The 13,972-nt window shown below is 52.0% G+C and overlaps 2 protein-coding genes across 9 annotated transcripts in view; one reads left to right on the top strand and one right to left on the bottom strand.

The window, feature by feature from the left end:
* Nucleotides 1-64: 64 nt before the first annotated feature.
* DPAGT1 (dolichyl-phosphate N-acetylglucosaminephosphotransferase 1) lies at nucleotides 65-5,414 on the bottom strand. Of its 2 annotated transcripts, none has more exons than XM_074848801.1 (9): nucleotides 5,086-5,414; nucleotides 4,875-4,995; nucleotides 4,576-4,789; nucleotides 3,887-4,033; nucleotides 3,671-3,755; nucleotides 3,049-3,237; nucleotides 2,306-2,393; nucleotides 1,781-1,936; nucleotides 65-641 (listed from the first exon to the last, which is right to left on the bottom strand). In XM_074848801.1, exons 1-9 carry the CDS (start codon nucleotides 5,238-5,240, stop codon nucleotides 576-578), a joined length of 1,221 nt encoding a protein of 406 aa, XP_074704902.1. In that variant the 5' UTR covers nucleotides 5,241-5,414; the 3' UTR covers nucleotides 65-575. The 2 variants fall into 2 exon arrangements, 1 of the variants encoding a protein (XP_074704902.1); XR_012626214.1 differs by lacking the exon at nucleotides 65-641 and adding an exon at nucleotides 649-1,435 and having other exon boundaries at nucleotides 1,575-1,936.
* Nucleotides 5,415-6,785: 1,371 nt separating this feature from the next.
* Nucleotides 6,786-13,972, top strand: part of C2CD2L (C2CD2 like) — a 43,118-nt gene continuing 35,931 nt past the window's right edge. For 5 of the 7 annotated variants that reach the window (XM_074848796.1, XM_074848794.1, XM_074848793.1 and 2 more), the window contains exons 1-2: nucleotides 6,788-7,197; nucleotides 13,411-13,506. In XM_074848796.1, the coding sequence (XP_074704897.1) occupies nucleotides 6,949-7,197; nucleotides 13,411-13,506 (345 nt within the window). In that variant the 5' untranslated portion in view covers nucleotides 6,788-6,948. Of the gene's footprint in view, nucleotides 7,198-13,410; nucleotides 13,507-13,972 lie in introns of all 7 variants that reach the window. The other 2 variants (XM_074848798.1, XM_074848800.1) reach the window with 1 other exon arrangement.

The following is a 13,972-nucleotide window of genomic DNA, read 5'->3' as shown; positions in this document are numbered from 1 at the left end:
TATTGTGTGACCTAGTTTTGCTGTGAGTTAATATTCTTGAGGCAAAGCACTGAAGGGGAAAGGGTAGCATGAGTTCTTTTATTCTCAGAGCACTCTGAGTTTTGGGTTATAACATGTCACTCTATGTCCGTGGACCAAAGACAGGATTGGAGAAGGCAGAAGAGGATTCTGGTTTACTTGTTCTGCTATACAGTCTCACAGAAATTGAAGCTCCTGTTTTCTTTCTTGGGGAACAGTAACATACTTGTTAGACATATAGAGATTTCATCCTTCCCCCTTTCCTTAAGTGCTGTGAGGAAACATTTGGGTCGTTTACTTCCCCTCTGAAAGGTATTCCCAGTAACAATGATGTCCAACTAGCAGTGAATCTTTTGTGTCAGCAGAATTGGACAACCTTCCGTGCACAAAAAAAATAGATGATTATGGTTCAAGATTGGCCCACGCAGAGTAGTTGCTTGCATTTTGACAGGTGTCCTGAGGTTCTTGGGGGAGCAAGATCAGTTGAATCATTTGGTCAGTGATTGGAGAGAACTGACAGGCAGGCACAACTCTTTCCCCTGCTCCCGACAGCCCAGTCAGACATCATAAAACAGTCGCACTAGTTGGTACCGGATTGAAAATGCAATTGCGCTGCCCAGGACCTAAGTAAAAATCAGACAGACAATGCAAACATTATAAATGCAGGCTGGCAGGTTCCTCCTTTCCAGATGGTTTTGCTACGCTTTCCAGCGTGCCCCGTTTCACTAAATAACAACACTTAGGCTACGTTTTTTAAGTATAGAAAGACGAAAGGTGGCAGTCTAGCCAACATTCTCAGCTCTTTCTCTGAGAATCGTTGCTATCCACAGGGGATTTCTGCGTGCGCCTGCACATGTGCCACATCAGTATGAGAACAAGCAGATGAGATGAATGCTTGGGAACAACTCTTTCCTTCTGAAGGAGCCTCTAACATAAACTCTGTGGTTTGTAATGGAAAATATCTTGTGTCAAAGCTGGAGTCTGGCATCCTTGGGAGAAGGTGCTGCCACGACTTCTCTGCTGTGACTGTGCTCGAGATCAAGTGGTATGTACTTCCCATCCTCTCCCACCCCCCAGTGTAGTGTGCCTAAGCCCTATTTGGTCTCCAGGTTCATTTGTGGGACGTCCTTCCTCCTGAATGGGAATTTGGCTAAGTGTCTTCTTTTTTCTAATACGAATCTCTTATCTTTGACCTGAATATGAAAAAAGAATTTTATTGTGGGCCTTTCCAAAAGTGGCGTTTCTGCTATGTTAGGCACAGGAGTTCGCGTGCTGAATAGAGGTAGTGGCAGTATCTTGTGCTCTAAGCTGCTTCAACGTGCTCCTGCACCCCGCTCAGATTCCAGATACCGCCAAGCGGCGTGCCACGCTTGTCCGCTGGGCGGAGATAACTCCAGAACCCTGTTATTTGGTAGGACTGAAAAACAAGAACGTGGAAAAAGGCTGTATTGGGTCAGAGTGATGAGGCATTCTGCTTTCCTAATGTTTTTCTAGCATCCGACAGTCCGGGCCTCAGAAATCGTCTCAAGCTAATCTAGGGACTTTGTATTCGTTACCTCTCAATGAACAGGGTGGAGGGAGGAATCTGTTTCCTCCTTGAGCCGTGTAAACCTCCGCTTCGCCTCAAGTTCCACAGCTCAATGCATCTTGTGTGAAGAGCGTGGTACTTCCCCCTTTCACCCTGAAATATGATCTTGAGACTGATTTGGATCTGTTTCTATTGCAGAGCACATCTTTCTACTGGAGGAACCATTTGTCTGACCTGAATGAGTAGCAACAGGAGAGTGAGATTTCGCTCGTGGGTGGGTCCGATCAGCTTTATAACGAAGTTAATAAGTGTCATATTATTGCACTCTGTGTATTCACCATCTTCATCCGTTCCACTCCTCACATCTACTACGTGCAAGATCTTGACCACCTGAGGAAAGAAAGATCGCACACTATTTCACCAGGTATGTTTGGTGCTCACTGGCTGGTTTTGATCAAGATCCTTTTTGCCGTACCATCTCTGCAGTCTGGCTCCTGCTTTTACTAAAAAGACTAGACAGGACAAGCTTATGATGGTCCGTGGACGCTGCTACGTGTCGTTTTTCTGAAAGACTGATTACTAAGACAACCGAGTGACCACGAGGGATGGTGATGGACTAAGCAGAGTATTTTCTTATGGATGTGAGCTGGGAAATAACTTGTGAACCCAGTTGTCCTGCACTCCCTCCCATCCTGTTGGCTCTCCCATTTGACTGCTGCCCCAAAATGATCAGGGTTTTGAACATTTTCCGGGTATTACCTTCAGAATATTTGTTCCCAGGACAGAGAGGCTCTTCGTTTTGAATTTGGAGTAGCTCATCTCCAACTTCCCTGTACTAGGATTGAGCCTAAAAGAAATATTAAAATTTTTGTCCAGATAGAGCAAGGAGACAGAGAGATCCCTATGTAAGCAGACTGAGATCCCTACCTGAGTAGCTGAGAAAGAAATCCAGGGGTAGATAAAGCAGGAATAATCTGATACACCTAATAACAGCTACCAATACCTAGTCCCTTGGACCGGGCAGACTCGGGAGGATATTCCTCCTCCTCCCCCCCCCCCCCCCCCAAAAAAATGCATAAAGCTGTATAGTCTTAAAAATAAAATAGAAGAATCTAACAAACATCTGCAGAGGCAATTGCTTATATGGCATAGTGCCATAGAATGCCCCCTGCTATGAAATCTTAGCAGATCCTACTGCCACAGCATTAAAAGCAGCCTGTATCAATTTCTCTCAATCTCGTAGCTGAGAGAAATCACGTTCCATCATTGTTACAAATCACTCTTCTGTATCTGGGGGGTGGGGTGATCAGCAGAGTTAACTTCTTTGAGAAACCTCTACTCTGTGACTTGACCGTAGCTGGCGGAGCGAGCTGGCTAACTTTTAACTATAAGACTTACTTCGATGGCTTTTGAAAAGAGCACCTGCTGCCACCTTTCTCAGCTGGTGCTGGAGATAAAAGGTACAACCTGTGGTACTGTTATAGGTCACTCGGGTACATTACCTCGGCAGCCGGTGACGGGGACAAGGAATGACATGGAAGAGTTGAGGCAAGGAGTAGAGGAAGTTGAGCACTTGCGGGATGAAAAAAAGCAGCATTGTTTTGCTGAAGTGCCCCAAGATCCCCACCACGGCAAAGGTCATGCCAGCAAAGTAGCAGAAGGTGTCCCCAACAAATGCTCGAGACGGGTACCTGCAATCCACAGGGGCGAAAAACAAAGGTCTGTCACGATCACTGTTGCTGTGAAAAGGACTTTATCACCGCTGAATGTGTTCCCACATGGCAGGTTAGGGGCTAAGAGGGAACTGCAGCAGATCTACACGGTAAAAACAATTGCCGGTATTTATGCTAAGAACTGTGGGACTGGGACCCACCACCTGATTTGCAGAGAATACGAGACACATGGGGGAGCATATTCTGTGCATTTCAGTGAGGCGGCGTGACCGGAATTTTCTAATAAAAAGAAAAGCTACCGGTGCATCGATGCTACGTGCTCTTGGTTCCAGCAAGAAGCCTGTTTACACTCCAGCGTCCCATCTGCACATCGGTAAGTGGTTTTGTTTGTTTGAAAAAGGAGAAAGGGAAAGGATGCTTCTGAAGAAGCTCGGAATGTCCATCCTCTTACCAGTTGTGGTAAAACAGCCCCAGCGTGGTAAAAAAAAAGGGAATCATGAAGTAGAGAGAAAAAATGTGATCATCTCGATAGTCCCCTGTAGAAGAAAGAAAAAAAAAAAAAAAAAAGACAGGACTGATCAATTTTTAGTAATACCAGATGTTGAAATCAAGGATTCTATCTCCCTTTGCTTTTTGCACCCACCAACATGTATGTTATCTTCCTTACCATTTAACTCTACAATGTTGAATACGATAATGGAAGCTGCTATCACCAGAGACTGCCCTGCTTCAATTCCATTAATTCCAGCAAGAATGTTGATGGCGTTAGTGCAGAACACTGCTAGCATGCCCATGTACACGTAGTAGAGGATACCTGCGGGTCAGAGCAAGCCGAGCGCTTTAGTATTTGTAGGCGAAGCAGGCCCCGGTCCAATTTGCCAAAGCTCTAACCTCCTGCTTTGTACGACAATCCATTACCTAGCGATCTTGGCGAGTTTTGGTAGTGGTAGTTTAGTAATAAATCATTCCCTCTCCTGTGAGTCGGCCGTCGCATGTACATGTACGTACAACACGGCGACCGCGGGAAATGGTCACGACATGGCAGAAGGCCGTAGCGCTGTTTCTGCCTTTCGGTCACGCTGGTGCCGGCAGCTGAGTGTCGCGCGCACCTGGTGCTCAACCGTGCTGTCAGAACCCTGGAAAACGGAGCTGTGCCTATCTACGCAGGGCTGAATGCGTGCTGTGTTTCTGGATCTTCTGTCCAGCCTCATATTTAGAGGGTAGAGTTGCACCCTCTCACCGGTTACTTAAGCAAATCCTTTGTCTGTTCCCTCTGCAGCACTGAGTGCCGTCAGGCGACCCCTTCCACCGGCCGCTCGCTGCCTGGACGGTGGCTTCTGGCGAGTCGTAACTTACCCAGGTCCAAGTGCATCCCCAGCAGCACCCGGAAGGGCTTGGGCACGACGATGGTCGTGTTCCCAAAGTTGGTGAAGTAAACCATGAGCAGCGGGAGGGAAGCCATGGTAGGAAGAAGGAGCTTGTGGCGCCAGCGCAGGTTCAGGACGTCATCTGCAAAGCCCAGGAAGATCATGCAGCAGATGGCGAGGAGCGAACCGATGAGCTCCACGAACTGCAGGACAGAGAAGAGGTCACCGATTACCGGTGGTCGCTGCCTGCCAGTGCCCGGCGCGCTGCCAGCGCCAGGCAAGGCTCACCTCGTCGTGAGGAAAGGCCGCGCACTGCTCCTCCACAAAGCACGTCAGGAAGGGCACAGGGATGAAGCAGAAGAGGATGATCAGGAACACGGCCCCGCTGATCACGCCCTGCGCTTCGGGGCTGAAAGGAAGGTAAGGGGGGAGTCAGCCCTGCCGGGCCCGGGCCGGTCTGACCCGGCGGCGCCCGGTTCGGCGGGATGGTGCTACTCACACGGGCCGCCGCGAGGGCTTGTTGAGGTCCTCGCCGAAGAGCCGCGCGGCGAGGAAGTGGTCCTTGAAGGCCGGGATCAGCGTGAGCGTGGCCGCGAAGCCCAGCAGCGACCCGCCGAGGTTGATGAGCAGGGGCACGGCGGGCCAGGGCGCCATGGCCGCGGCGGGCGCTGCCCCCGCCAAGGGCACGGAGCGGGGCCGAGCGCCTCCCGCCGCCCGTTTCCAACCGACGCTAGAGGGGAGGCACCGGATGCGCGGACTGCCGCCAGCCTCTTGACCGCGGCGGCGCCATCTTTGGTGCTGGCATGAGCCGGCCGCCGGCGCGGGGCCGGGAGCGCTCTGGGCTGCGCGGAGAGCGGGCCCAAGCGCCGCCGCCCGGCCCGGGGCTCTGCTGGGCTCCGCGCCTGCCCCGCCAAACGAAGCTCTCGGCACGGGAAGCCGCGCGCGCCCTGGCCCGGCGGCGGTCCCGCCGCGGACTCCGCCCCGCAGTGCCCGCAACTGCCATGGCCGCCCCGGAGCCCCTCTCGCCTCGCGTCAGCCGTAGTCCGTCCCTCCGACGTCACTTCCCCCCCCGCGCGGGGCGGACAAGGCCCAGCGCGGGGTCGCCCCTCCGCCCCCCCGCCCCCCCCCGTGCGGCCAGCGCCGCGTTTTGCCCGAGCCTGGGCAGCGGCGCCGGCGGGCGGCTGCCGCCCACCTCTGGGCAGCGCGGTCCTCGCCAGCCGCCCAGCTCGGCCAGGCGGGGAGCCGGGTTACCGGGCTGGTGGGTTGCGTGAGAGCGAAGAACGGAGCCGCCGGCGGTTTCGTCACACCACGCGTTTCCTTGGCTGTGGGGAAAACCCAGTAAAGTGGCTGTCTTGAGATCTCCATTGCCAGGAAATCTGCAATAGCTGTTGGACTCTCAGGCGCTTATTTGGGGTGGGGGGCAGGGCAGGATAGACGCAATTTCTGTCCACGGATGTTGCATTCCAGAGGAGGGAAGCAGCAGAAGGCGTGGTGGCAGCCAGAAGTGCTTTCCTGTGCCCTGCCCCTGTTTAAATTGGGGTTTAGCGGCCCCAGATGGTTTCTGACGGCCTTTTCTGTGCTCCCTTGAGAGCTTCTGCTGCTGTCTCAGCTGTCTGTTGAACTTCTGCAAAAACGACTTTGTAAACTGTAACCGAGCCTTAACTCAACTTTTGAGGCCGGCGCGTGTTACCGCTCTAGGGAGGAAACCGCAGCGCGGAGCTGGGGGGAGGGTTGGCCGGCGACCCTGCAGCTCCAACAGCGAGGAATCGCCCCCCGCGGCTGCCTCGGGTCGCGGCCACGGTGAGAAGAGGCGGTCAAACCTCGTCTGACCTGCGCTCTGCAGCGAGGGCGGCCCAAGCTGGCAACAGGCGGACGGAAGAGGGTTCCCGAGCGGTGGCGTGTCCCGGGAGCCGGGTGCGAAACGGTACAAACGAACGCGACGTTACGAGAAAAAGCGATTTTAACCGGAGCGTGGCAGAGCGCTCGGATTCCAGGCCGCGGTGCGCCGCTACTGCAGCCCGCCGAAGAGAAGGATGGCGGCGGCAGCTACGAGGTGGCCGGGGCGGGCGGGCGGACGTTCCCTATGCGCAGCGCCGGGGGGGGCGGAGAACGGGCCGGTAAGCGGCGCGCGCCGGCGGGGCGGGGCGGAGGTTTGCGCACGCGGGCTCAGGCTGCGGCGGCGCGCGGCACCGGGCCCACGTGCGCCGCGGGGAGGGCGGTGGTGCGGCCTCCCTTCCCCTCCCCTCCCCTGCCCTCCCCTCCCTCGGTGGGAGGTGGCAGGGGCTGGGCCGGCGCCACAGCGCCGGGGCCGGGCGGGCCCGCCATGCCCGCCGGCCCGCCGTGAGTCGGTGTACGCGGCGCCATGGGGCCCGATCCGGGCTGGGCCGCGCTCGTGCTGCTCTTCGCCGCCTCGCTGCTCACCGTCGCGGCCTGGCTGCTGCAGTACTGGCGGTCGGCGGCCCTGCGGGCGCCGCGGCGGCGCGGGACGGCGGCGGCGGAGGAGGCCGGGGCCCGGGCGCTGCTCGCCGCGCTGCTCGCTCTCCGGGCCCTGCGGGAGCAGTGGCAGCGGGCCTGGGTGCGAGCCCTCAACAGCCAGGCGCGCCGGCACGGGGTACGGCGGGGCACGGCGGGGCTGGGGGGGGGGGCGGCGGCGGCGTCTGGGCGGGCGGGGCCGCCCGCCCTTTGTCCTCGGTCGCCGGGGGAGCTTCCCCGGCCCGGCCGGGCGCTGTCGCGGGCTGCGAGGCCCGGGCCGGAGGGAGCCGCCGGCGCACGGGGAGCCAGGGTCGCTGCCGGAGCTGCTCTGCGCCGGCCCCGTGGGCCGGAGCGTAACTACACGCGAGTGCGCGGCTTGGTAAAAGCACCGAGGGGGGGGTGTTGGGCAGCACTGACACGGCGTGGGGCCGGAGCCCGAGGCAGGTCTGATGAAACCGGCTGATGCAGCCACTTTGAGGTTTCCACAGCAACCTCTTGCGAATTTTCTGGTGTTTGTTCCCTTTAATCTCCCAGCATTACCCTTGTCTTGATCCGTAGTTTTGAAGTTCATGAAGGAGAACGTGCCTCGCTGATTCCGTAGGGAAGTGGCTACACAGTAGCGTGTTACCTGCAAGGCAGCGGCTTTTGCCCACAGGTTACAGTCCAAAGCCTGTCGTAGTCTCCGTTTTTTCTGTTGTGTGAACGGGAATCGGGAGCCTTTCTGTTAAGTTGCATGGGAAAATCAAGGGCTAAAAAAGATTAGCGTGAAGCTAATGTGTTTGAAGAAAATGAAATCAAAGTCTTGAAGAATGCGACGTGAATTTGCATTCGAGTTTTCCAGCAAGAATGGAGAAGTCCCTTTCCTTTTGACAAAGTGAGTTAAATTCCATGCTAGAGGCAGGACAGAAAAGCAGATCTCTTAGTGCAGCATGACCAGGTGGAAAAAATCAGGTGATTGGTGAAGGTGGGGAGGAATGAGAAATTATCGCTCCCCCTGACCCAACCGTTGCTGGTTGTATCAACATAATAGGCTTTGTAAAGTCTAAGCTTGTAGGTAATGTCGTGACTTTGGCTCCTTTGGGAAGGTTTGCATGGCCACTTGTCCAGCATATCTTCTGTAGCTCTTCATTTCTCTGTATTTTACTTTGCCTCAGTGTAATCCCTTGATAATAACTTGCTGGGATGAGATGAAGAAATTGGATCTTTGAGGAAGGCGACTTAGGAAGAAACGCTTGCTTTTGTTGCGTGTCACCTGTGCAGTGCCTGTCTCTTTACAAGGAAGTCCTTTTCAGTTACAAGGTGTGAAAGTTGCACTCCTGCGATACAGCCCTTTGAATAAAGGCTGCAGAACCTGAATGAGTGTCCTCTGCAGGTTGCCCTAAGGAGGGCTTAACTTCATCAGTGACTACAGGGCGGTTCAATTTTGGCCTTTTGTTTTCCTGCTTAACGTAGATAGTGTTTTCTGGCATCTTGAGAGCAGAAGGGTTAATAAAGCTTGTTGAGCAGTGATGCTGGAAAGTAAGTGGGAAGGAACAAGAAGGAACAAATCTGAATGGCGCACAAAGGTTAAGCGTGGTGTTCATGAAGTTCTCTAGCCCTCAGTTGTAGCAGAACAGAAGCTTTCTTGAAAGGATTTCATCAAATGATCTATTTCAAAGTGCAGAGCGAGGGCTGTGATTATTTTCAGAGGATGGTTGCCTTCTGGCATTAGGAAGTGCAAAATGATCCAAATGGGATATTTGCACATAATGAGCCACCTTTGCGTTCCTCTTCCGTCCTCGGACCGGGCATGTTTTTGTTTTACTGCTGTCATGCACCGTAGGGCAGAGAATATTTAAAAATACTGTCTGCCACTCCTTTTGAAAGGATGTATGAAGTCAGCAGGTAACGTGGATTTAGAGCAGAGGCTGTTACAGGTTTTGTAAAGGAAGCTGTAGCCGGTACTACCCAGTCCCAGTACCCCGTGTGTCGGCTGTGTGGGAACGGTAAGTTTTCTGAGAGACTTTGTCGTCTGTCACTCCTACGAGGTGAGACTGTTGCGCATTACTACTTGAAAGAGCAGCATGTCTGGAGGTAAGTTTTATTCTCGTAAGAAATCTATAGAATTGGCCTCCGCAAGTACTGTGTGAGTGTCAGTGCGGATGGGCTGTCTGCTTAGGATTGTGCACTCCTGTTACCTGTCTTATGTTTTTGCCTGTTAAATTATATCTTCTGCCTGTTACAGATGGATCAGGTAACGGACTTGTTCCGAACGTTACCTTTCTTAACACTTGTCTTACGACTGTTGTGTCTTCCTATTTGGAGGTGTGTCGGAGACCCCGCCTGTGGAGCCGGGTGTTGCTTCTTGCCACTGTTTTGGATGGACAGGGTTCATTGGACCTGCCTCACTGATGCTCTCCAGCTAGTTTTCATTGCTTTCCTTTTGAAGAAAGCATTTTAAAAATTTTGTTCCATTGTGTGCAGTCCTTTGCTTTTCCACCTGAAGTTCTCTCTGCTCCATGCGTGGCATGACTTCTTACTTCCTCCTTTGCCTTCTTAGATTGACTCACTGAACGTTAGACTGATTTGGCATAGTTTCTCCTTCACTGCTACTTGCGATAAGTGAAATGGTCCTTTGACAGTGTAGCGGGAACTGGTCTGTCTTTCTTGCCTTAGATCTAGATGGCTAATGTTTGAAAATGGGAATGGATGTTTGTATCCCTGTCCAGGCTCTGATGGTGTCAAAGGACAGATTATTCAAAGTTGTTTGTTGGTTTTAGTGTGAGCTTATCCTCTGAGTTTTCCAGAGATTGAGTGCTCTGTTCCCAAGAGGTTTGTGGAAAAAACGGGCCTTTGCAGAAAGGTGCGGTTGATCTGCCAGACACAGGGATAAAGATCAAGGTAACTGTCAAACCATAAGCTGTGCCTGGTTTTGTGCATTTGGCCATTCCTTCTCTGGTGATTCTTTGTCTTTTAAAATTTCCTTTCTTGTCATCAATTGCCCATTGCCATGCTAAGATGCCCATTCCAAAACAGGGTAAGAAGTTTTGATAGAGGAGGAGAGAAAAAAAAAAAATCAACTGGCCCTGTTGTGTTCATGTCCCATTTCTTGTACTGGTTACTTGGAATGAGTTCAGAAGCCGCCTTTGTACTCTAAGAGAGTTAGAAAACAGCCCCTTAGTGTGGGGCTGACTCTGAGACAATGTAGGACTGATTATGAGTAGTAGCCTAACGAGTACTAACTGGACTATGTTCTTGATCTTGCAGGATGGGGTACAAGAAGGAGGAGAGGGTGGTGCAGCGTGAGGTGACTGTGGGACTACCTGCTGCAGGCTATTGGAGCTGAATCTTTTGTCTTGGAACTACATGAGACTAGATTATATACTGTAAGATTATGCTCTAGGTAGTTACGCTGGGTAAGACCTGAGAAACTTGATCTGGTGTTTAGTGTGCCAGCTGCTAAAGTTCTTCCTTCTGCCTGCCTCCGTTCCTTTCTCCCTCCCTCCTCCTCTCGCCTTCCTCCGGTCATGCAAATAGCCAGGTACAGCGTTGAACCCGAGATTTGCATCCTGAAAAAGGTGTCCTTTTTGCTGCGGAAAACTTCCGAGCGTCAGGATACGCTCGGGTGATTTATCCTACAGTAGCCGAAACCCTGCAGATCCTGCTGATATTGAACCCTCAAAGCCAGCTCTTTCCTTTGTGATTGAAAGTAAGTTTGTTGTGATACGATGCATGTTGTGTTGAGGGGACCCACTGCCGTGAGTGGCGCTTAGCAGCTCCCCGGCGGGTGGCTCCGTACGGCGGCTCGCATACGGCAAGCCATGGCAACCGTTTCTTCTCTTTTTGAGTCCTGACAGGAAAGGTGAGGGCTGTGCTCTGGGACAGAGCACGTGCAGGCAGAGGCCCTCCCTCTTTGGAGAGAGGACTCAGCAGGGCACTGAACAGAAGTGAGAACATTTGTGTAGTGTCTTCCCCTGTGGAAATGCACCCTCTCCTTCCATGCCCCTCTTGCCAGAAGGCCGCGGTCACGGTGGTTGAGTGTCAGCGGTTGCCCGTATCTGATACAGCGTTCTTCAGTCATGCGCTGATTTTGTCAGATTCTCACAAAATGACCTGAATTTCAAAGTTCCAGAACGTAGAACTCCTGTAAGATGAAGATTAGCCGATGGCTGAAATGACACGGAGGCCGCTGGAGGGCCACGCTTTCGCTTCTGCTGCAGTCGCTCCTCTTCTGGAGCATGTCTCCTCAGAAAGCGGTATTGGTGCAGTGAGTTGCTGAGTCTAAAAGCTGTTCGCTGAAGATAGACTAGATATTAGGAAGTTAGACTAGGTATTAGGAAGTTTTTCTTTACAGAACGGGTTGTTAGGCGTTGGAATGGGCTGCCCAGGGAGGTGGTGGAGTCCCCATCCCTGGAGGTGTTTAAGAGTAGGGTTGACATAGCACTTAGGGATATGGTGTAGTTGGGAACTGTCAGTGCTAGGTTAACGGTTGGACTAGATGATCTTCAAGGTCCTTTCCAACCTAGGTGATTCTGTGAAGCTGGGCCCCGCCCGGTGGTTATCCTGGGGGGCTGTGTCTTACATGGGATTCTGGATTAGATTGGGAGTTACCTAGAGCTGTGCTTACGTATGTTTAACGGGGGAAAATGCTCTGATTTGGATGATCTTCTTGCCCTGCCCCTTGAGCATCCCATTCCTGCTCACACCTTGCTTTTGACCCACAGAATTGCAGCACTCGCCATCCCCCCCCGCCCCGATAAAATGGAATAAAGTGACCAATCATGTCCAACTGGGAAAGATATAACAATGATATTTTGGCTAGCATTTTCTCCTCGAGCCTTGGAATTAAGATGCGGAAATTCTTTTGGACATGGGGAAGAAACGGCACAGACTTTGACTGGGGATAGAGGTGGAAGACTCGGTGTAGACCCGGAATCCAAGTAACACTCGCAAAGCCGTGGAGATACGTTATTGCAGTTCAAGATAACTATTTACGTAATGATTTCGGTCGCATCTAAACTTTGCAATCCATATAGGAAGTTACTGCGTTGCAACGTTTGGCCTAGACTTGCAACTGTCCTTTGTAACACAGTTGTTTTTGAGGTATCTCTTTGTCAGGCAATAAAACAACTGAAAACTAGCATTTTGTCATTTGGCTAGTGCTTCGGTACTGAGTTTGTACGAGATGCATTCTGCTGAGGAGCTCTTTGCTGACTTATACGAGGACTGTCACGTTACATCCTGTAGCATCAGGAGACTGTACTGGTAGAAAAAGAAGTAAGACCGTTTTTGTCTTGGTTGTTGCAACTTTAATAGTGTATCGCAACTCTGAGTAACTTGTCATTGTGTGCTCTGAGGAATTAAGTTTTGAAGCGATCTGGGGGGCTGCCAAGTGAGAGGAGAGTAGGGACTTAATAATAATATGAAAGTGCTAACTGTACTTGAAAAATTTTTTATAAGACAATACTGCTCTGGTCTCTTAAAAGTTCAGTGCGATTAGGTGAAGTCAGCCTCAGGTCGACTATGAGTCTTCTCCGTGTAGTCCATGCACAGCTTTCAAAGACCACAGAACAGGAGACTTGTTCTGGGCTGGGTGTGCATTAGGCTTTTCGGTTTTGTTTTCGTATTTAAGTTGTGTAAAGGATAGTCCTGCTGTGTGCTGAGATCTTGAAGGAGAAGCTATGTCGTCTTTTTTGCCGTGCGCTGTCATTTTCAAGTGAACCTTGGTTTAGAACCGATGATGATTCCATCATTGAAAATGCACTAAAAGGCCATAAAAAGCATTCCCCTGCGGCCCCCTACCCCCCAGTCCCTGTCTCCCGTGAAATTAATCTTGCATCCAGTCAAGGGAAGCGACGCGAGGCCTGCTAGCGCTTGTCGTGACTGACAGCGTCTCCTTCCCTGCTCCCGATCTGACTCCACCCCCACTCTCTTATACTCTAATAAACCTGGAGACGGTGGAAGAAGGGAACAAATCAAGCAGAGGAGCTGATGTACCGTATGCTGAGGGTGGATTTTGTTGCTGTAGATGTTTTTGTTTCTTTTACTTGGGGCAGTATTAGCCCAGAGCAGAGAGAGAAGAAATGACGAAGCTTCTGCAGTGAAAAAGGGTGAACACACTTGACTTTGTCTGCTATCCAGAACAATTTTCCATTCTCATTTGGAGCTCAAATGTCTGAAATTAATGTAGCGTTTGTGAGTCTAAGCCTTGACTAGGTGGGTAGAATTGCAGTGTGCGATGGTTCTGCGTGCAGGCTGGATTGATGGAAATGGACTGGAGTGTCTCTGGGGCCTCGTGTTGGATTGTTCATTGTCTTTGAAACAATCTGGGATACCTTGACCACTGGGAACTAACAGAGCTCTCTTTTCATAGAGTTCGGTACAGATCACATTTGAAGAGGGTCCTCAGTTACCGCCAGCTGCAAATATAAGTTGCGTGACGTGCAAGGGACAGTCAGACCACAGCATGGTAAGGCTCTGCTGCTCTGAATTGTACGGTGTGGGGTTTCTCTGTCGACCGATGGTGTGTTCTGTGGAGATTGCAGAGGCCTGCGTGGTGGGGATGGTGGAACTGGGGAAGTTTTGGGCGAGGTCTGTTATTGAGTTTGGAGGCCTGTCGATGGGCTTGTGAGCTCGCGGCTCTGGGGCTGCGTGGCGGTGAGCTCTGGGAGAGCCTTGGTGGGAGATGTGTTGGTGGAGCTGGGGCATATGGATGCTGAGCCTGAACATTGGGATCCTACGGTGGAGAGGAGAAGAGAGCTCCTGTCACTGAGACGTCTTTACTGTCTCACGTAGGAGAGTCTGAAGCGACAGGTTTGCGGTGTGGAACTGTCTCTGGGACTACACCTGATGTTTCTTTCCTGCCGCGACGGGTCGACCGTGTCTGTCACTTTTAGAGGTTTTGCTGTCGCATGGCTGCCTTGCCAAGGATATAA

Source organism: Strix aluco, chromosome 23 (assembly GCF_031877795.1).
Source record: "Strix aluco isolate bStrAlu1 chromosome 23, bStrAlu1.hap1, whole genome shotgun sequence".
Taxonomy (NCBI): Eukaryota; Metazoa; Chordata; class Aves; order Strigiformes; family Strigidae; genus Strix; species Strix aluco.
Note: the sequence above shows the minus strand (reverse complement) of the source record. Positions and strands in the feature narration are given on the sequence as shown.

What these genes read in the sequence shown, in the direction of transcription:
- DPAGT1 (XM_074848801.1), bottom strand. Translation starts at nt 5,240, where the DNA reads ATGGCGCCCTGGCCCGCCGTGCCCCTGCTCATCAACCTCGGCGGGTCG. An exon ending in CGGCCTTTCCTCACGACGAG is followed by an intron (nt 4,790 to 4,874) that starts GTGAGCCTTGCC and finishes TCTGTCCTGCAG; the next exon opens with TTCGTGGAGCTCATCGGTTC. An exon ending in TGGGAACAAATATTCTGAAG is followed by an intron (nt 1,937 to 2,305) that starts GTAATACCCGGA and finishes TTCTTTCCTCAG; the next exon opens with GTGGTCAAGATCTTGCACGT.